Source organism: Leucoraja erinacea, chromosome 3 (assembly GCF_028641065.1).
Source record: "Leucoraja erinacea ecotype New England chromosome 3, Leri_hhj_1, whole genome shotgun sequence".
Lineage (NCBI taxonomy): Eukaryota > Metazoa > Chordata > Chondrichthyes > Rajiformes > Rajidae > Leucoraja > Leucoraja erinaceus.
The window spans coordinates 31053718-31077347 of NC_073379.1; the positions used below are offsets into that span (position 1 = coordinate 31053718).

The window sequence follows — 23630 nt, forward strand, 5'->3', positions numbered from 1 at the left end:
TCATCACTAATATAAAGGTACGTCAATTTATTCGGAGACTGGGCGCTATCGTTCTAGACTCTCCCACTAGTGGAAATATCCTCTCTACATCCACTCTATAAAAGTATTTCAGTATTTGGTAAGTTTCAATGTGATCCCCCCTCAACCTCCTAAACTCCAGCAAGTACAGACCCAGAGCTATCATACACTCCTCATACATTAACCCAATCAACACCAGGATCATTCTCTTAAACTTCCTCTCGACCCACTCCAGCACCAGCATATCCTTCCTTAGCTATGGAGTCCAAAACTGCTCACTATATTCCTAAAATGCCTCACCAGCACCTTATAATGCCTCAGCATTGCATCCTTTCTTTTATATTCTAGTGCCCTCAAAATAATTGCTAACATTGCATTTTCCTTCCTTACCACAGACTTAACCTGCAAATTAACCTTCTGGGAATCCTACACCAGCATTCCCAAGTCCCTATGCACCTCTGATTTCTGAATCCTCTCCCCGTTTAGAAAGGAGTCTATGCCTTTATTCCTTCTACCATAGTGCATGACCATACACTTTAACCATATAACCATATAACCATATAACAATTACAGCACGGAAACAGGCCATCTCGGCCCTACAAGTCCATGCCGAACAACTTTTTTTCCCCTTAGTCCCACCTGCCTGCACTCATACCATAACCCTCCATTCCCTTCTCATCCATATGCCTATCTAATTTATTTTTAAATGATACCAATGAACCTGCCTCCACCACTTCCACTGGAAGCTCATTCCACACCACTACCACTCTCTGAGTAAAGAAGTTCCCCCTAATATTACCCCTAAACATCTGTCCCTTAATTCTGAAGTCATGTCAGTATTCCGTTTGCCACTTCTTTGTCCACTCTTTCTGCAGGCTCCCTGCTTCCTCAATACAACTTGCCCCTCCGCCTATCTTTGATCCTTTTGCAAACATGGCCATAAAGCCATAAACGTTACCCATTTCTTCCCTCCAGAGATGCTGTCTGTCCCGCTGAGTTACTCCGGCTTTTTGTGTGTATCTTCAGTTTAAACCAGCATCTGCAGTTCCTTTTTGCACAAATTCCATTACCCAGATCATTAACATATAATGTGAAAAATAGTGGGCCCAACACTAAGTCCTGTGGATCACCACTAGTCATCTGCTGCTACCCAGAAAAGGGTCCCACTCTTTATCTCCTGCAAGTCAACCAGCTTTCTATTCATGTTAGTACCATGCCTCTGATACCATTGTATCCTATCTTGTTTAGCAGCATCATGTGCGGCACCTTATCAAAGGCCTGAAAATGCAAGTAAACGACTTCCACTGACTCTCTTTTGTCTATCCTGCTTGTTACTTCCACAAAAAATTCCAACACATTTGTCGGGCAAGATTTCCGCTTAACAAAATCATGTTGACTTCGGCCTATTTTAGAATGTGCTTCCAAGTACACCGAAACGTCATGCTCAATAATGGACTTTAAAATATTACCAACCACTGAAGTCAGACTAACTGGCCTATAATTTCCTTTCCAATGTCTCACTCCCTTCTCAAGCAGTGCAGTTACATTTCCAAAATTTCCAGTTCTTTTGAATCATTCCTAACTCCAGTGATTTTTGAAAGATCACTGCTAATGCCTTCACAATCTCTACAGTTACCTCTTTTAAAACTCTGGGGGGCAGGCCATCTGGTCCAGGTGACATATCCAATTTCAGACCTTTCAGCTTTCCAACCCCTTTCCCCTCAGTAATTGTAACTGCACTTACTTCTGCCCCATTTCTCTCTTGAATTTCTAGCACATTGCTGGTGTCTTCTACTGAGAAGACAGTTCATCTGCCATTTCTTTGTACCCCATTACTACTTCTTCAGTATTTAAAACAAAAATTGGTATCCTCTTTTATACTATTGGCAAATTTCCTATTTCATCTTTTCTCTCTTTATGGCTTTTTTGTTGCCTTCTGTTGATTTTTAAAAGCTTCCCAATCCTCTAGTTTCCCACTAATGTTGCCATGTTATATCTTCTCTTTTGCTTATATGCTACCTCTAACTTCCTTTGTCTGCCACAGTGGCCTCATGCTCCCTTTGGTATGTGTCTTCCTCTTTGGGATGAAATGATCCTGCATCCTCTGAATTACTCCAGAAACTACTGTTACGGCCGGTTCAGCATCATTCCTGCTAGGGTCCCCTTCCAATTGACTTTAGTCAGATCCTTCCTCATGTCTCTGTAGTTACTTTTACTCAACAGTAATAATGATACATCTGATTTCAGCCCCATCTCAAACTGCAGGTTGAATTCTATCATTTTATATCACTGCCTGCTAGGGGTTCCTTCACCTTAAACTCCCTAATCAAGTTTGCTTCATTACACAGCACCATTCACAATTGACTTTTCCCTAGTGGGCTCCACTTCGAGCTGCTCTAAGAAATTATCTTGCAGGCCTACACATTCCTTCTCTTGGGATCCAGAATCAACCTGATTTTGCAAGTCCGCTTGCCTATTGAAGCCCCCTTTGACTACTGTACATTGTCTTTCTTATATGTCTTTTCTATTTCCTGATATAATTTGTGCATATAAAGATGACATCAAAGGATTTTTACCCTTATAGTTTCTTAACTCAACCCACAGGGATTCTACATCCTCTGATTCTATGATCTGCACTGTAGTGTACTGTAGGCACTGTAGTGTGCCCTTTACTTAAGTGTAGAAACCCTGATTTATTACCTCCAGGTAAATTGATATCCTTCTCATACTTCTTATTTGGTTTTTATGCTTCGCACCACCACATTTTGAAACTTAATTAAATTTGGCATGAAGGGTATATATTTATGCACTTACAGCACCCAAGATAATATAAAATAAAGACACAAAAAGCTGAAGTAACGCAGCGGGACAGGCAGCATCTCTGGAGAAAAGGAATGGGTGACGTTTCGGGTCGAGACCCTTCTTCAGGCTGATATTCAGTTTAAACCAGCAACTGCAGTTCCTTCTTACACGTAATACAAAATATGCTGTGAAATAAAATCACACCATATAATCATTACATAAATTAAGGGTTCCCATAGGCAAAAAATTGTGGATTTAAAAAAATAATAATAGGAATGTACTGTGAAATGCACAAAAATCAGATTTCCACTGAAAAACTTAAATCTAAATACCAGAATCAACAGAAATGTTGGGGTCAAGGAAAGAGCATTTGCGTTGCGGCCCTGTTTCCACCAATCTTTCTACCACTACATACAAGAAGTACAAGAAGCGCAAGACGCCATTGTATGCGGATGCCGAGAAGTGTACTCAGCTCTGGCTGAACAATTTTTAAACTTGTGACTTGATAAGAAGAAAAATAGAGATGTTATTGACTAAGAGGCAGTTTGAAGTACACCGATTCTGGAGAAAATTGGTCGGATAGCTTTACACTTTCTCAAGGGCATCAGGCCTTGCCTTTTGTACAATAATGTTACTTGAAACCTCAGAATTCAAGCCTGAAGGATATTTGGAATTTAGATTAACTACCAGCGCAGACCAAATACAATTGAATTAGTATGCCCTGGGTTACTTCTCAATTTATCACAATACGCCCTCGAGATAACACAATGGTTTCCCTCCAGAGTAGATCATACAATATATGGCATATGCACCCAAAACATAAATCTAAATTTTCCATGTATCTCATGCAGGTCTCAAATTCTTCCAGAATAAACAAGAAGCAACTGTTAAATGCTGTCACCTTAATCCAAGGAAAGATTCCGGATTCAGGCAAATACAGGGAACATCTTTACAATCCAATAAAATTCAGGGTTAAATAAATTAAACTTTATTGCCAAGCTCAAACAAAATTAAAATCATCACTTTTTTTCAATAATTTCCAGCTTGAAATAAATCAATTGTACCTTTATTTCCAAAGGTTGACATGGTGACAGCTCCACCTCCCTTGCATGCAGCTCTGAACCCTATCACTGGCTGATAGGCCAAGAGAGGCCAATCCCCAGCATCATTGGTAACAGCAGGGTATAATTAGCTGACATTGGATTGGCTACCTCAACCTTCTCAGCTCACTGCCTCTGAAACTCAGACATTCTAGCCAGAGGGAGAAGTACAAGAAAGAAGAAGAAAGAGGGATACATCCCTACTACCTGTTCTCCTGTTGCAGCGTCATGAAAGACTGAACCACTGGAGCAAACCCAAGACCACCAGCGCCACTGTATGGTCAAGGCTGGGACAAAGTCCTCGACAGCCAGCATTTCTACCTGAGGCTAAGACTGAGTGGCCAAGGCAAGCCTGAGATGCCAGTGCCTCATGGACAATGAGGACTGTGCCCACAGAGGCAAAGACTGAGCCACCAGGATAATTCTGAGAAAACAGCATTGCCTCTTCATACCCAAAGACAAGCTGTCAGGATAAACCTGGGATCACCTGGATGAACCAGAGACTGTCAGTGCCTCCTCTTGAGGCAAGGGTAAGCTGCAGCTTGAGATTGCCATGCCCCCTCCTTTTGAAGACCGGGACTGAGCTGCCAGGACAACCCTGAGATCACCAGCGCCTCATGCAGTCCAGGACTTTCTTTCCATTGTAAATAAAATATATCATGTGAGTTCACCTTACTGCGAGTGTCAGTGTGGTCACTGTCAAACCTGGCATCATTCCCCAACGCCACAATACAATAAAATATACACTGATGTAAATATGTACATTTGATGCCACTTTCTATTCATTGTGGATATGTGGTTGATAGACTTAATATCACAGTAAAGAGAGATAAGCGGAAATAGACAATATGTTTTTTCTGTTACTAATCTTTACTTAAGGAAAGAAAGGAATGCATTTCTATAGGACAGTACGTGACCTTGAGATAGCTCAAAGCCATTTACAGTTAATCTCTTTTGTATTAAAATTAGAAAATGCTTGAAATATTCAGTATCTGTGGTCAAAAATGTAGTTAACATTTGAAGTCGATGACCTTTCATCTGAACTGGGAAAGTTAGAAGGAGTAAATGCTCTAAGTTGCAGTGAAGGGGAAAGGGCGGAGAGAGGTAAAGGTATGTCTGTGATAGGATGAAGAGCAAGAAAGACTGAATAATGTCAGTAGTGGTGTTGCCACCTGAGAGAGGGTGAAGGCTTCTTAATCACAGCTGATCTGCCAGATGGATTGGCAAATATGAAAAATAGTGAATACAGAGGAGAGAGAAAAACTTTAATGTCGAAGTACTGCATTTTCAATGCAGCAAGGTGTACACACCATGATAATAATTTGTTCTTAAATTTACTGTCAGTGTAGTTGAGAGAGAGTTAAGTATCAGCCAGAACACCCAAGCATGCATCAGTGAGAACGTGTTGTTGATCTTTTACTTCTACTGGAAAGAACAAACGCAAACTGCCTATAACATCTTGTTTAAAAAATGGTTCCACCAGCCATGCAAAACTCTCGCTAGCATTTTTTTAGTGCTCAACTGTATATCAATACTGTTGCCACTCCCCAACCTTAATAGATATTCTATTGTTCCAACCATTGAACAGGTACTTTGGATTCGTGTTCACTAACAAGGACACAAATAATCTTCCTGATGTACTAGTGGCCAGAGGATCTGGGGTGACAGAGGGACTGAAGGAAATCAACATGAGGCAGGAAACGGTGTTGGGTAGACTGATGGGACTGGAGGCTGATAAATCCCCAGGGCCTACTAATCTGCATCCCAGAGTACTTAAGGAAGTGGCTCTAGAAATCGTGGAGGCATTGGTGATCATTTTCCAATGTTCTATAGATTCAGGATCAGTTCCTGTGGATAGGAGGGTAGCTAATGTTATCCCACTTTTTAAGAAAGGCGGGAGAGAGAAAACAGGGAATTATACACCAGTTAGCCTGACATCGGTGGTGGGGAAGATGCTGGAGTCAATCATAAAATATGAAATAGCGGCACATTTGGATAGCAATAACAGGGTCGGTCCGAGTCAGCATGGATTTACGAAGGGGAAATCATGCTTGACTAATCTTCTGGAATTTTTTGAGGATGTAACTAGGAAAATGGACAAGGGAGAGCCAGTGGATGTAGTGTACCTGGACTTTCAGAAAGCATTTGATAAGGTCCCACATAGGAGATTAGTGGGCAACATTAGGGCACATTGTATTGGGAGTAGAGTGCTGACATGGATAGAAAATTGATGGATATTTAACAACATACATCAATGATTTAGATGAACGGATACAAAGTAACATTAGCAAATTTGCAGATGACACAAAGCTGGGTGGCAGTGTGAACTGTGAGGAGGATGCTGTGAGAATGCAGGGTGACTTGGACAGGCTGGGTGAGTGGGCAGATGCAGTTTAATGTGGATGAATGTGAGGTTAACCACCTTGGTAGCAAAAACAGAAAGGCAGATTATTATCTAAATGGTGTGAAGTTGGGAAAAGTACAATGGGATCAGGGGGTCTTTGTTCATCAGTCAATTAAAGTTATCATGCAGGTACAGCAGGCAGTGAAGAAAGCAAATGGCATGTTGGCCTTCATAACACGAGGAGTTGAGTATAGGAGCAAAAAGGTTCTTCTGCAGTTGTACAGGGCCCCAGTGAGACCACACGGAGCACTGTGTGCAGTTTTGGTTCCCTAATTTAAGGAAGGCCATTCTTGCTATTGAGGGAGTGCAGCGTAGGTTTACAAGGTTAATTCCCCGGATGGCGGGACTGTCATATGCTGAGAGAATGGAGAAGCTGGGCTTGTATACTCTGGAATTTAGAAGGATGAGAGGATATCTTATTGAAACATATAAGATTATAAAGGGTTGGACACACTAGAGGCAGGAAACATGTTCGCGATGTTGGCGGAGTCCAGAACCAGGTGCCCAGTTTAAGAATAAGGGTAAGCCATTTAGAAAGGAGATGAGGAAACACTTTTTCACACAGGGAGTTGTGAGTCTGTGGAATCCTCTGCATCAGAGGGCAGTGGAGGCCAATTCTCTGGATGCTTTCAAGAGAGAGCTAGATAGGGCTCTTAAACATAGCAGAGTCAGGGGATATGGGGAGAAGGCAGGAACGGGGTACTGATTGGGGATGATCAGCCATGATCACATTGGATGGTGGTGCTGGCTCGAAGGGCCGAATGGCCTACTCCTGCACCTATTGTCTATTGTCTAACACCATCCTCTTTCTTCATAGTAGTAACAGGTACTGAAATTGGAACGGTGTTGGTGAACGTGCTGATAAAGAGAGTAGGTTTCTATCAATTCTAACAGTGCATTTAAATCTACACAATTTTACACAACATTTTGAATGAGAACTTGAACATTTAGAATGAACACCAAGCTACAAATGTTTAAGAAGGAACTGCAGATGCTGAAAAAAATCAAAGGTAGAAACTACTCCAATGTCATCGTCCCCCGGCCCCGCACGGCCCGATTTTACCTTCTCCCCAAAATCCACAAACCTGACTGTCTTATTTAAATTATCTGCTGCTCTAGGTGGCTGCTCTACATCGGTGAGACTAAGTGGAGGCTTTGCGATCGCTTCGCCCCACACCTCCACTCAGTTCGCAATAACCAACCTAATCTCCCAGTGGCTCAGCACTTCAACTCCCCTTCCCATCCGACCTTCATGGAAATTTTTACTATAAACCATTCAAGAATCAAACCATTTCAATTATTTCATTTAGAAAGTAGATGGTAGATTGAAAAAGAGTCTTTAAAGATTACCAATCTGCAATGCCTATGTGACTTACTGAGTATCTCCAACATTCTCTGTTTTTATTGCAGTGTTTTTGTCTCTCTCTGGTCATGAGAGTAAATGGGAAGAAAAGATTTAAGGGCCTTTCCCACTTGGGCGATTTTTCAGCGGACTGCCGGTGGCTGTCAAGTTCGTGGCACTCGTTGAAAAACCGGAACTGGAACGGCGAGTGTCAGAGTGGAACACAAACACATCGCAAAGGCGGGCGCCAGGGAACACAGGGAAGCGCTGTCTGAAATTCACACGGTGGAAAGCCAAGGTGATACAGACACACACCGCGATGAACTTGAAGGTTAAGACGGCTAGCACAGTGTAAGTCCTTTAAAAGAGTAGGGGGGAGGGGAGAAGGGGGGAAGGGGGGGAGAAGGGGAAGGTGGGAGAAGGGGGCAGAAGGAGTGGAGACACTTTTAAGAAGCCAGGCAACATTTAATAAGCCAGAAATACACACCTGTGAAGTTGGGCGGACATTTAACATTACCGATTGGTTCTCCTTGGTCCTGAAAACTCGAGCTTACAGTTTTTTTCACCGAATAAGCCAATGAAAATGCCCGGTCAGCAAAAGCGATTAACTAAAACTACCTACGACTAGCTTGGCTACCTATAACTACATGGCGACCCCACTACAACTGCACCTACGACTACTTTCTTCATTGCGACCAGATTTTGGTCACAGAAATTTTTAAACACGTTGAAAAATTTGTGGCAACGACACTGAGGCGACGACACTGAGGCCACGACCATGAAGGAGACTCACCAGAGAACTCCAGCGACCATGTGGCGATCATATGACGAGCGCAGAGTCCCCTGCACTAGCCTGAAAAGCCGCCTAAGTGGAACAGGCCCTTTAGAATTGATGGCGCACATGGGAGGAAGCAATGGTGGAATTCTATATGGTTTTCCTAACGTTTTAGCAATTAAGAGTTTTTTAAACTTTTTTATTACATCCTTAAATTACATCTCACTGTTAATTCTCATTTCCAGCTTTCCAGCTTCTGGCCAAACTGATAGTTTTAAAATGTAGGCATTGTCCAAAAAATAAAATGTCTGACATGAATTCTATTTCCAGTCTTGCTCTCAATGCGTTAACTTAATCTTACTAATCTAATTTTACCACTTGATCTTTGTAGATGTACTATTTCCACCCAAGAGTAGCTGTTCTACCCATGCTACCCCCCTCCCCATCCTCAGTATCAGCTCATTTCCAACACTAATTGTTTAAGAGTATAAGCTGATAGCAGTTAGTTACTCTATCCACCAGAAGACTGAAGTTTCAAGTCTTGCTCAAATATTTTGGCTGTTGTACAGTGCTGAGTGAGTATTAGAGTGTTAACTGACCTACTGAGGATGAGGGGTGATCTTATTGAGGTGAATACAATCATGAGAGGAATAAATCAGATAGATGCACGGTGTCTCTTGCCCAGAGTAGAATTGTGGACCAGAGGACATAGGTTTAAGGTGAAGGGGAAACGATTTCATAGGAATCCGAGGGAATTTTTTTTCACACAAAAGGTGATGGGTGTATGGAACAAGCAGCCAGTGGAGGTAGTTGAGGCTGGGACTATCCCAACATTTAAGAAACTGTAGGACAGGTTTGGAGGGATATTGACCAAATGCACGCAGATGGGACTCGTTTAACTGGGACATGTTGGCCGGTGTGGGCAGGATGGGCCGAAGGGCCTGTTACCACACTGTATCACTCTACAACTCTATAAATGAAAACTGCTTCAAATTTTGGAATAAAGGATATAAAGAACATTTACAAGTTAGAGCACTGGGGTTCTGCCAAGCATCCTGGACAATATTCACTCTCAGCCAACAAAAGCATTTTAGGATGGGTTTCACCAATGGTTTTTAGTTTTGTTCCCCTTTGACTGCAAAGTGTAGGCCATTGACAAACTGTCTTTGGTGAGAATCCATCAGGTAGAATTTGACAATTGAAATACTGACTGTACTGTATAAATATGTTTTGGCTGAAAATTGCTTTTTCTGATGTGAGTCCATGAAAGCAACATCAAAATGGACAATAATATTTTCCTCGGATGTCACCATGAACAAAAACATAGTTTTAAATGACTGCAGTGTCCAATACAAAAAAGCAGAGTACTTTTTAATTGGTGACTGATTGGATAGTATTAATATTCATAGGGAGCTGGGTACACAAATCACTGAATGCGAAGTACATGTGCTGTAAGCAATTAGAAAGACAAGTGGATTATTGGCCTTGATTGTGAGAGTATTTGAGTGCGCAACCATAAATGATCCTGCAACTGTGCCGGACTTTGGTGAGACTACTCTGTACAGCTTGTGTCTCCTTATATAAAAATGGGAATATTTGTCATGGAGTGAGTGCATCAAAAGATTACGAGATTGGTTCGATAGGTGATAACTTTGCCAGATGAGGAGAGACTGAGCAGACATTACCTGTATTCTGTGCAGTCTCATAAATTGAAAGCCAATGGAGACACAAATAAACTGTAGCTGCTGGAATCTTGAAAAAAACACAAAGTGCTGGAGGTGCTCAGCGGATCAGGTCGCTTCTGTGATGGAATGGACAAATGATGTGTTTGGGTCAGTATCCTTCAGACTGATAAGTGTAGGGAAGGGAAAGGTGGAAAAAGATAGGGACGGGGCCAGGCCTGCAAGTGATGTGTGGATGCAAGAGACCTGGGTATTTAACTGGTGGAGGGATAGAGGACGGGGAAATGATTGAGGTGAAAAGGAGACAAAAGGGTGTTAGATAAAGGGCAAAGTGGAGTGAAATGCAAATCTAGAGGGAATGGTATAGGTGGAAAGGGATGGGAAGAGATAAGGGAGAGGAGTCTTGGGAATAGGGGATAAGTGTACAAAGGAAAGGAAAGGAAAGGAATAGGATGACTGGGGTTTGTTGGGAGATGGTACGAGAAATGGGTGCACCATGGGCGAAGGGGACATTATTTAAAATTGGAGGATTCAGTGTTCATACCAGTGGCAACGGTTGGCAACTGGGAGCTCCAGGAGTCCTTGGCGGATGGAGTGCAAGTGTTTGGCGAAACGGTTGCCTAATCTACACTTGGTCTCACTGATGCAAAGGTCACATTAGGAGCACCAAATGCTGTAGATGAGCTATTATGAGGTGCATGTGAACCTCTGTCTAACCTGGAATGGCTGCTGGGGTCCCCAGATGTAGGCAAGAGAGGAGGTGAAGGGCCAAGTGTTACATCTGCTGGTTTGCAAGGGAAAGTACCTAGGGACAGGGCGAGTTTGGTTATAATTGTTAAGCGAACTATGGAGATGCGGAGGAAGTGGTCTTTGTGGAAAGGTTTGAGAATGGGACCACGTCGAAGATGGATAGAATATCAGAAAATGATGTTGATGTGGAGGCTGTTGGGTGAAGAGTGAGGACCAGGGGAACTCTATTCTTGTTCCATCTGAGGGAGGGAAAGTAGGAACAGAACTGCAGAATGAGGGGCAATCACATTGAAACACAATATTCTTACAGGCTGGATCCAGGAAGGATATTTTCCTGGTCTTTGGGGTCAAAAACTAGTGGACTGTCACAAAATAAGGGATATGCCATTAGGTTTCAGATGAAAAGGGAGATTTTCACTCAGAGGATTGTGGCCCTTTGGAATGTTCTACAATTTCAAAACCAAGATTGTTAAATTTCTGAAAATGCAGTATGGGCGATAAAGTACAGGCTTAGGAGGGTAGTGCTGGTAAATGATGTGATCAGTATGAATGGGGGGACAGGCTTGAAGCGTCGATGGCTTGTTCCAGATCCTAGTTTATGTGTTCTGAGCAGATTTACCCTTTGAACAAATCTGGCTCGCACTCAATTCCCTTACCTGTCACGTTTTGCTCTATCTGTTAATAGGTTTCTGTAGTGTTACGTGTCGGAGAGAACATCTTTGGAGAGAAGGAATGTGGGACGTTTCGGGTCGAGACCCTTCTTCAGTGGACACATGTAAGCTGGTTACCATAGGACCATGTGATAGGAGCAGAATTAGGCCATTCAGCCCATCAAGTCTCCCCCGCCATTCAATCATGGCTGATCTATGTCTCCCTCCTAACCCCATTCTGCCTAAGGGTTCGAACGGCAATATTAATCGCAGACCTTTGATGTGATCACCGTGCATTTCGCTGCGTGTTGTCCGCCGGCTCTTGCTGAGAGAAGGTATCCCGCAATGATGTATAAAGTGGTCCAGTTCTCTCTCGCCGGATACATTGGTCAAACACGCTGTGTCATTTTATTGCCACGCGGCTGAGGTTATTCAGAAAACTCAAACGAAAATAGTATTAAGCTTAATCAATCCGCTGATTTTTATTTTGTTCAGGAAGGAACTACATATACTGGTTTACACCGAAGGTAGGCACAAAATGCTGGAGTAACTCAGCGGGACAGGCATCATCTCTGGAGAGAAGGAATGGGCGACCCTTCTTCAGACTTCAGGTCTCGACCCGAAACGATACCCATTCCAGTCCTTCTCTCCAGAGAAGCTGCCTGTCCCGCTGAGTTACTACAGTATTTTGTGTCGATCTTCGCTGATTTTATTTCTCTTTACTTTTTTTTTGCAGGTTTAAGACTCCCTTGATAAAACTGGGAGAGCATCCATTTCCCAAGTAGAAATAATACACTCAGTCAACAATGGCTATGAACATGGATTTTGTTTTTCAGGAAATACTGGGAAATTCGGTGAAATATTGAAATGCATCTGCACTGATGCTGTCGGCGTTGTCGCGATGCTGGCTGCAACGCCGCCTCTGTTAAACTAGTTGCAAGCGCTAGACTGCCTCTGCAGCTCGGAGTGCGTCCGTTCTGGGTTATCTTCCTGGATCCTTGTGCTTGTCCCCATCTTCGCACCTCTTTTTTAGTTACTTTGGGGAACCACCGTATTAGGGGGGAGCTGGGAGAGCAGATTTGGTCAGAATCGGTCCATCTTTTCAGACGCTCCGGTACGAGAAACAGTGGTTCCCCGTCCCCTCGGTACTTATATTATCCTCGCCAGTTGCAGGTCCAGACTCGGAACGGCGCAAGAGCCAGCAGAAACCTCCACAAGTGGGACAGTCAGTGTTTCAAACAACATTGGCCCCAAAAGTAAGGCGAACTGAAGACAATCGGAGAATACATAGCCACTGTCTTTATTTCACTCAGATATTCCAATCTGCACTTTGTCATCACCCATTGGAGTAACCGGGAGTGTGGTGTGTTAAGCGTGCGTGTGCGTGAGTGTATATAAACACATAGAAAGGCAGAGATAATCTCTGTAGGAATGCAAGCGACTTTAAATCACAATTGCCTTGCGATTGGCAAACAACGCATAACATTAATCCGTAAATGCATCTCCGAACAGAAGGAAGGGACTGGGAATAGGTGCTTACCTTTCACGAAATACAAAGCGATAGTTATCCAAACATAATCCAGCCACTTTGGCGCCCGCATTTTTAACGCTGCTCTGGAAGCCAGCAGCCCTTTAAAGCATGGGACGAGATTGGCTGTGTACCCGCCTTCCGCCCGATCAACTGGATCTGAAGATGGCAAACATGACTTTTGTGATTCGGCTCTGAACTGACCGAATGACTTCACCCGACGAGGACAGATGTGATTCACACTCTTCTCCCACCCAAACTGGCAACAACTCAGCAAAAGCGCACTTATGGGGAGAGAGACTGCGGCAAAGGAGGAAGTTCGGCCCGTCGTGCCTCTGCCGCTTCCACCATAATGTCACAAAGCCCGTTTAGTTCTCAGCCGCGATCCCAATATTTCTCTTTCCGACTTTTACTATCCCCTGTTTTAAGTTGCTACAGTGTCCCTTTTAGACAATGCGTGGGGGGTCGTGCTGCACCCACTTAATGTCAAAAATATTTGGGTCCAAAGTCCAAGGGAACTTTAAAATCAATAATATTTCTAACTCGAACTGATACCTGTGCACTGAGCTTTCATCACTCAGGTCCCATTGCAGCCTGATGATACAGGTATTGATGTTAAATGTCAATCTTCACATTTAAAGGTAATTTGTGTTACAGTAATCCACCCGCTCGCCGCAGGCTAATGGCTCTAATGGCCGCTACTCTGGTCAGATGCTTCATGAGTTGCCCCACATCTGCCCCTTTCCTCGCATCTTCCACTGTCAAAATCACCATGGATTTTAATATTCCCGGGAGCCCCCAAAATATTTATTATACACACTCAATGGAATGAAGTTCCCAGCTTCGTGTGTTTTCATAGACACCGGATACCAACCGGAACAGCCTGCCTGCCGATTTACAGTCTTACTCTACCTGTTGTGGAGACGAGGAAGGTGATCCATGAGGATAGGGTGGTGGAAGTTGTCTACGTGGATTTTTGTAAGTCTTTTGATAAAGTCACATATGGTAGGCAGTTCCAGAAAATTAAGATGCATTGTATTCAGTGTGATGTGGTTATATGAATTTAGAACTGGCTAACTCATAGAAGACAGGAGGTTGTGGTGGAAGGGCTTTATTCTGGCTGGAGGTCTGTGACCAGTGGATTCCGCAGGGTTCTGTGCTGAAACCTCTGTCATTTGTGATGTACATGAATTATTGGGATGTTAATGTAGATAGGTGGGTTTGTTAGTAAGTTTGCAGATGACAACAACATTGTGGCAATGCGGAAGGTGAGGAAGACTATCATAGTATGTGGCAGGATAGAGTTCAACCATAGAAATGTGCAGAACAATTAGAAATGGATTGTAATCCATACAAATGTGGGATGTTGAACATTGATAGGTCAAATATTAGGGGAAGGTATATATTTTATGGCAAGACCATTAATAGCTTTGGTGTGCAAATGGATCTTAGGGTCAGGTTCCATATCTCCCTGAAAGTGGCAACATAATTCGATAGAGGAGTAAAGAAGGCATATGGTATGCTTGTCTTTATAGGTTAGGGGGGCATTGAGTAAACGAGTCAGGAAGTCATGATACAGCTTTATAGGGCTTTGGTTAGGCCGCACATTTGGAGTACTATGTCACCCCGTTAAAGGATGGATGCATGGTCATGCAACAGGTTGCAGACAATATTTACTAGAATGATTCCTGGATTAGGGAGTATTAGCTACAGGGCCAGAGATTGCAGAGAGACCTGATAGAAATAGAAGAATCATGAGAAGCATAGAGAGGATAAGACAATCAGAACCATTTTCCCAGGATAGAAAAATCAAATACTAGAGAGTATAACTTTAAAGTAAGAGCGGTAAAGTTTAAAAAAGATATGCGAGGCAAGTTTTTTTATATAGAGATTGGTTGGTGCCTGAAACTCACTGCTTGTGGTCGTGTGGAGGTCGATATGACAGTGGTGTTAAGATGTTTTTAGATAGGCATATGAATATGCAGGGAATAGATAGATCCATATCATATGGATCATGTGCAGGCAGAAGCAATTAGTTCATCTTAGCATTAAGCTTGGCACAGACATTGTGGGTTGAAGGACCTGTTCCTGTGCTGTACCTTCCTATGTTCTATGCACAATAAATTATCAATTATTCTAAGTAAACCAAACCATGATGCTGCAAAAAACTAAAGTTCCTTGAGCAATCATAGTAATGCAAAGTTTGTCCTATTTCAGTGCTAATGTAGGGTTATGGCCAGAGTTGTAGAAGGTGGTTCAAGAACCTGTTTGTTGAAAGGAAAAAAGCGGTTCTTGATCATGGCGTTAATGGGCTCAGGCTCCTGTACATTCTTCGCGATGGTAGCAGTGAGAACAGAGCATGGCCTTGGTGATGTGGGTTTTTTATGATATTAGTTGCCACTTTGAGGCAGTGCCTCCTGTAGATGCCTTGGATGGTGGGGAGGTCAATACATGTGCGGGGCCTTGGAACGTCCACCACTTTCTGCAGCCTTCTTTGTTCTTGAGCTGTCTCCTTACTGAACCATGTCATGATGCAACCAGTCAGCATGTTCTCCATCATATGCCTGTGGATGTTCAATGGAGTATTCAACGAAAAAAGCATTATCTGCACCTTCTCTGTAATTGTAATGCTACAATGTTGCAACACGATATTCTTCATTCATGCTTTTTCTTTCCACCACTTGTGCTTGCGTAATAGCTGGATGGTACACATGTAGCATTTGATTTAACTGGATGGAATGTCACAAAGTAAACCAATACCAATACTGATATGTTGAATCTCCTCAAACGTCTGAGGAAGTAGAACCATTGTTATACTTTTGTTGTGTTTGCATCAGTGTGCTATGCCCATCACAGATCATCAGAGGTGTGTTCACCAGGTTATTGATTCTTTTCTCTTTGATGGATATCTTGCTTTAAAAATAAGAAAATGCTGGAGAGTGAAGAATAATTACAATTCTGACCTTTCACCCTCTCCTGTGCCTGGCATTCACTCTGTGTTTGCCATCGCTCCTGTAACACCTGGAGATCAGAACAGTGTTCTCTCAATGATAAAGTGATGTTTGAAAATGGGATGAAAGGATTTTGGGATTATTATTGTTTGCGCTGATTTGCTACTTTTGTATTGTGGAAGGCATTTCAGCAGACTCTGTTGTTTACATCTGGTGGGATCTCATATTTATTCACCTCATCATATTTTTTCTCCATTTATACACTTGTAATCTCCTTTCTCACACATGACCATCAACTCCACCCTGATTCTCCTACCACTGACTTACACTAAAGCGTAATCTACATTTTCCAATAACCTACCAACCAGTGCTTCTCTGGGTTGTGGGTGGAAATCAAAGCATCCAAGGGAATTCACATGGTCACTGAAAAGACATGCAACTCCCTGCAGAGTGCACTAGAGCTCAGGATTTACAAATAAATCATCTCTCACAGTCCACCTTGAAGTTTACAAACTCCACCTCACTGAGTACAAAGTTGCTCTCATTGCTGCAAAATCTGCCTACCTCTCCTCCATATTCACTGATCCCTGCCTAAACCACAGAACCCTCTTCTCCACAATGGGCAACCTCCTCAAGCCTCGAGCCAACACTCTCCCTACCTCTACTCCAGATCTCTGCAACTCATTCCTCCACTTTTTTGCTGATAAAATCAGCACCATCTATCAATCTTTATCCTCTGTACCTGACTCCACAGCATCTACTCCACCACCTACCAAGGCCCCTCCTTTCAACATTTCCACTGACCCCCCTGCCCCTCCTCCACACTGCTTCCTCTCCCAGTTTGACCTGGTCACCCCTATTGAAATCTCCAAATTCATCAGCTCTTCCAAACTCACTACCTGCTCCCTCTCCCCACTCCCCTGTTGAAGTCCTGCCTTCCCGTTCCCTGCCCCTACCTCACTAATCTCTTCAACTCCTCATTGTCCCAAGGAATTGTCCCCTCCGCTTTCAAAACTGCTGCTGTTACACCAATCTTAAAGAAACCTGGTCTTGATCCCTCCTCTCTCATTAACTACCGCCCAATCTCAAACCTCCCCTTTCTTTCAAAAACCCTGGAGCGTATCGTTGCGTCGCAACTTCATTCCCACCTCCTTGCGTATAACCTACTTGAATCCCTTCAATCTGGCTTTCGCCCCCTCCATAGCACAGAAACTGCTCTCCTCAAAGTCCTCAATGACGTCCTCACCTCTGCTGACACTGGTTCCCTCAACATCCTCATCTTCCTCGACCTGAGCGCAGCCTTCGATACAGTGAACAATAACATCCTGCTCACCAGACTCAAAGACCTCGGCATTGAAGGCTCTGCACTCCGCTGGCTCTGTTCCTACCTTTCCAACAGAACCCACTTCATCTCTCTCCACAACCACACCTCTGCTACAGCCACAGTCACTCAAGGCGTTTCCCAAGGCTCCGAACTCAGCCCCCTCCTCTTCAACATCTACATCCTTCCCCTTGGTCAGATACTCCGCCACTTGAACCTGGACTTCCACTGTTACGCTGATGACACCCCAGATCTACCTCGGCACCAAATCCCCCCATTGAAATCTCCAAATTCACCCCCCAAACCCCCCCCCTCTCCCTCCCCCTCCCCTGTCAACTCCTGCTTGTCAGCTATAAAAATCCTGCATGCAACAGAATTTCCTCAAACTCAACAGCGATAAGACAGAATTCCTCCTCATAGGCTCCAAAGCCGTACTCAGCAAAATCAATAACCCCACTCTCACCATCGACGGCACCACTGTCTCCCCATCTCCCCATCCGCCATGTCATTAAAACCTCCTACTTTCATCTCCGCAACATCGCCAAACTCAGACCCTCTCTCACACCGCCCGCTGCTGAAAGACTCATCCATGCCTTCATCTCCTCCCGACTGGACTATTGCAACTCACTTCTCCTTGGCATCAGCTCCACCTACATCAACCGACTCCAACTGGTCCAGAACGCAGCCGCCCGACTCATCACCCACACCCAAATCCTGGCATCACATCACTCCAGTCCTCAAACAACTTCACTGGCTTCCCATCTCCCACTGGATCACCTACAAAATCCTGATCCTCACCTACAAAGCCTTCCACCATCTGGCCCCCCCATATCTCACTGACCTCCTCTCCCCCTACGAACCCTCACGGTCCCTCAGATCCACATCAGCCGGTCTCCTCTCCATCCACAAGTCCAACCTCCGCAGTTTTGGGGACAGAGCCTTCTTCAGGGCAGCTCCCAGGCTCTGGAACTCCCTCCCCCAACTGATCCACAAATCCATGTCCCTCACCATCTTCCAGTCCCGCCTCCAGACCCATCTCTTCACCTCTGCCTACCCTTAGCCCCACGTGCCATCCCTTTTCATCTGCGCATTAATTGCCTCATACTGTGTTTTGTATTGAATTCTGTATTTACTTTGTGTACTAGTCATGTCTCTACTATTTATTTCATTCCCCTTACATCTTTTTCCCCTACCTGCTAAATTTTTGTAAGGTGTTCTTGAGACTCTTGAAACGCGCCCATAAATAAAATGTATTATTATTATTATTATTAGGATTAAACCTGGGTCACTGCAACCTGCTTCATCTCACTGCCACCCTGAGGCTAGTGCATGGTTGTTTTATGTTGGCACTGTTTACTTAGTGAACTCTGCCTTACGTCACCACACCGGGGCACTCACTGATGGATGATGGGTCCTGTGAACTCCATCCCCTCTCAGTTGCTTCTGCTCACCTTCTGCTTCACCTGTCCCCACATTGTGAGCCTGACTCAAATGTTATCCAGCAGTCTATCAGACCAGAGTCAACAATGCCTCATGTTTTTACAAGAGATATGTCCTATCATGTGCTTGAAGAGATGTTTTATGAATCAACTGTGATGATTGAGTGATATACATTGTACGAGTTATATTTTATAGATATTTCCCCTTATTCTGGATAGTCTAGCAGAGGAAATATGTTTTGGGTGTCCAAACCATTGAATCATGTAAGCCTTTTTAAACAGCTTCCCTGGATGCATTGACATGTCACATTTACACAACCTGCCCTGATAATGTATTCCATCAAATGCACCCCTTATCCACTCAAAAGCCATTATGACCTTCCTGAGATGCTGTGCTCCAAACTGAGCAAATTTCACCAGATAACATCTGATCAAGGCACCAAACCAAGGTTCATTTCCACTGTTTTGCATTCCTACCCCTTGATATAAAAGTTAAGTTTGCATTATTATTTTATGCTGAGCTTTGAACAATGTATGCACCAGAACATACAACTCTGTAATGCCAACCACACCAGAAGATGCATTAAAAATTAATGTAGGGCTGATAAAACAAAGCAGGGTTCGGTGATCCATAGATCAATTGGAAACAGATCAACGTCAAATATGGAGATCACCTTCATAAGGAGGAATCATCACCTCATTCCCAGTCCATTGCTCTTTGGCCTTGGTCCTACATCTACAGCACTTACAGCCAGAGAGAGTATAGAAGCAGTGGTTAAATTTTAAATGATCTCTGAAAGATGCCTAGCCTCATGACTTCTAGAATGATTCCTCACTCTCTTGCCCTCAAAGCTATATGGTACCTTTTGGCAATATGTATTTCTAGGAGCAGATTATTTATCTCCTAATTCATTGTTTAGTTTGGAGATTTTAGTTTAGAGATACAGTGCGGAAACAAGTCCTTTGGCCCACCGGGTTCGCACCAACCAGCGATTCCTGCGCGTTAACACTATCCTACACACTAGGGATAATTTACATTTATACCAAGCTAATTAACCTACAAGCCTGCATGTCTTTGGAGTGTGGAAGGAAACCGAAGATCTTGGAGAAAACCCACCCAGGTCACAGGAAGAACATACAAAGTCCATACATGGAGCACCAGTATTCAGGATCGCACCCGGATCTTTGGCATAGTAAGGTAGTAGCCTCCCACTATGCCACTGTGCCACCAATTGTGGATTATTCGTCTAGATTTCTTACATCGTGGGCAATAAGACCACTCGTTATGCTGGCTTTTGGTCCTGACAGATGTTGGATAAATGCAGCAAAACCTCACTGCTCTTGTTAGAAACCCTTCCATCACGAACACCTGAAAAATCTGCTTGGAAATATTGGCCCGCAGTATGTCCAGTCTGAAGGTTCAGATTGATTATCAAGCCTCCATTCTATCATCTCCACCATTAGAAAGAGTGCCATGGGATGTTTAAGAAAGAAAGTAGGAGGGTAAAGAGGGGCTACAAAATATTCTTGGTAGATAAGATTAAAGGAATACCAATTCCAAATGGATGTGGATCTGTAACAGAGTTCATTTTACTGTGCTGTTAGTACGTTATGCACTGCCAGTATCTAATATCCAATGTTCTTGGCTTTCCCCGTGATCAGCTTATAATTTTTATAAAAGCATAGTATTTATTTAGCTTGTTTGATCCCTTAGTTTTATTGGGCGATGATATCCTTTTCTCTGTGCGTCAATTTCACTACATTCTGACCAATTTCAAATCTGAGCTAATTTCTCACTCTCCCTCTCAATCTTAAATGTCATTACATTACATTTACTTTACATTATTCACAGTGCCTGTTTAAATATAACATAATTTTGATCTCAATCTGATTCCACGAAACATCAGTTTAATGCAACTGGTCATTAGCAGGCATAACTCATCCAAAATAAAATTGAAAATACTGGAAATAATCAGTGAACCTACCATCCCCCTCGGAAGGAGAAGGAGAATTCATGTTTTTAGCCAATATTCAGCCTGATAAAAGTTCATCAATCAGAAACATTTAAGGGCCTGCCCCACTTAGGCGATTTATTAGGCGACTACGAGGAACTGCCGTAAAATTTTGAACATGTTGAAAATTTTTTGCTGACAGTGGCGACAATTTGGGCTGTCGTAGGTTGTCGTAGGTGTTGTCGTAGGTTGTCGTAGGTTGTCGCCTGTGCTGACTTCGGTGAATTCCATTTTCACAGTCGCTGGCAGTCGCCTAAGTGGGACATGCCCTTTACTCTGTTTCCATCTCCATGGATGCTTCCTGACTTGTTGAATAATTCAAGTATATTCTGTTTGTATTTCAGCTTTCCAGCATTTATAGTATTTGTTTCGCGATATTGCTCGCACGTTTCATGTTCATTTTAAATTTCCTTATACCATAGAAGGAGGCCATTTTGTCCTTTGGGTCTTTGCTGGTTTATAAAGATATTCTATCTTTTACTTATTTCTCTGTAACCTATTTTCTACATGTCATTGGACACAAATGTTCTTCATGGTGCTCACCACACCCTCATAGCTGCAACAGTTAAATGGTCCCACAAAAGAAACAATGCTTAATTATGGAAACATTGCCTAGAAATTTTATCCCTTAGTAATGTGTTAAATATGAGCTGCACAAATGCACACAATGTCAGATCCCCCATAAAGAATTGTGAAATGTAGTAAAAATATGTAAATTTTGATGGTTTATACCTGGAATTTTGTGAGCTGCATGAAAGCTTGAACTACTTCTATAAAGGCATCAGATCTTGATTCTTTGTGCAATACAGTCAAATCCTGACTTCAGGTTGGTCGGGGAAGAGAAATACAAAGACAATTCCTTCAAATCTTTCCTTCACCAGATTACATGTTCTTGCCCTCATAGAAGTAAATAATCCTAACAGCAGTATATAACCTGATTGAAGTATATAAAGCTAGGAGAAGCATAAATAGGGTAGAGAGTTAGAACATTTTCCCACGATAGAAAGGTCAAAGACCAGAGGGTACGTGGGGGCAAAGTTTAAAGGAGATGGTCATAAGTGGTCGGAGTAGTATTAGGCTATTCGCCCATCAAGTCTACAGAGCCATTCAATCATGGTTGATCTATCTCTCCCTCCTAACCCCATTCTCCTGCCTTCTCCCCATAACGTCTGACTTCTCACATAACGTCCCCATAAAATCTCTCTATCTATCTCTATTTAGAAGGCGGTGGGTGCCTGGAACGCACTTCCAGGAGTGATGGTGGAGGCTGACACGATAGTGGGATTTAAGAGGCTTTTAGATAGGCACATGAATATGCAGAGAATTGAGTAATACGGATCATGTGCAGACAGAAGAGATTTGTTTATCATGACATCGTGTTCAACATTGGCATTGTGGGTTAAAGGACCCGTTCTTGTGCTATGTTTTATTTTCTATAATCATTCAGAAGCAGAAGAACAGAAACTTAATTGTGATTAAATTATTGAGACAAATTCCTCTGATCTGGTTTCATTGTAGCAAAACCAAACAATGGAAGTACCATTTCACTTGTCACTGCGCTTGGTTATTAGTTAATGGTTTGCAATCTTTTTCGTCAGGAATAATTGACTTGCTTTGTAACAGTGGCAGTCGTGCCTTTATTAGTCAAGTGAGTCTCCCAATTGTAGGTCACACTTAAATTGATTTGGATTTGTTCTAGGAGCAGTTTTGGCAGAGGTATGGTTCAAATCACAGCATACTGTAGCATCAAGTACAAAAGTGCAGCATAAAAGGGTGAGTACATTCATTTTTGCTGATCAGGATTTTATGGTTACCTTACAAGCCACTTAAATCTACAGTCATTAATCTGGAGACTATGTCACCCAAAGACAACCCTATTTCATATATATTGTGCACGTGCAGAGACAATCATGCACTGGATTCCAGTGATGTACTACAAATGAGCTGCAATTCCCATCACTCTACTGACTATTTTCTGCTCTTGGTCGAATACAGATTCAAAGTCTGACATCATTTGATCAATGGACTTTGTATAATTAGAAGACTGGAAAGTCAATTGCAACATGGAAGGTATTATGTAAATAAAAGAAGATAGTCACAAAAAGCAGGAGGTAACTCAGCAGGTCAGAGAGCATCTCTGGAGGAAAGGAATAGGTGACTTTCAGGTTGAGCCAAAACGTCACCTATTCCTTTTCTCCAGAGATGCTGCCTGACCAGATGAGTTGCTCCAGCTTTTTGGGTCTATCTTTGGTTCAGGCCAGCATCTGCAGTTCCTTCCTACACATGCAAATACAAGAGGTGATTGTCGCAAAAGAAAAACTATTAGTCCAGAAATTTGGGGAATTCAGGAAATTAGGAATGAACATTGTTCCAAATGTACTCAAAACCTTTTTGGCTTGCAAATGATATGAAGGTTTTGATGAAACAGGAGAAACGTCACTTGCAACTTTACTACTTTTCTTGTAGCCACAATATCTCAATTCAGCTTTCAGTTGGTGTTGACCCCAATGAAGTTGATAGTGGAGGATAGATGCAAAATGTTGGAGTAACTCAGCAAGACAGGCAGCATCTCTAGATATTGAATTGAATTGAATTGAACACTTTATTGTCACATGTGACAAATCACAGTGAAATGCTTTGCTTGCATAGCATTTGGTCTGCAAATAGTCACCCATAAAGGGTGCTTGCAAAGTTTCAAAGTCCCCGTTTGTTCTCCCCCATCCTTCATGGCGGTGCTCCCATGCGGGGTCCTCCATTGTCTATTGTTCTTCCTCCTTCCTTATGGGAGTCCTCACACGCTGGGTCTTCCTTTGTTCCTTCTCCCGTCCTCAATTCAACGTGTCTGTCCTCCTCCAT

The 23630-nt window shown here is 42.9% G+C and overlaps 1 protein-coding gene across 1 annotated transcript in view; it reads right to left on the reverse strand.

Moving 5' to 3' along the window:
* chrna8 (cholinergic receptor, nicotinic, alpha 8) overlaps positions 1 to 13420 on the reverse strand; it is a 272432-nt gene extending 259012 nt beyond the window's left edge. Inside the window, exon 1 of the mRNA XM_055632392.1 lies at positions 13064 to 13420. Within this exon, the coding sequence (XP_055488367.1) occupies positions 13064 to 13124 (61 nt within the window). The 5' untranslated portion in view covers positions 13125 to 13420. The remainder of the gene's footprint in view (positions 1 to 13063) is intronic.
* Between the last annotated feature and the right edge of the window lie 10210 nt (positions 13421 to 23630).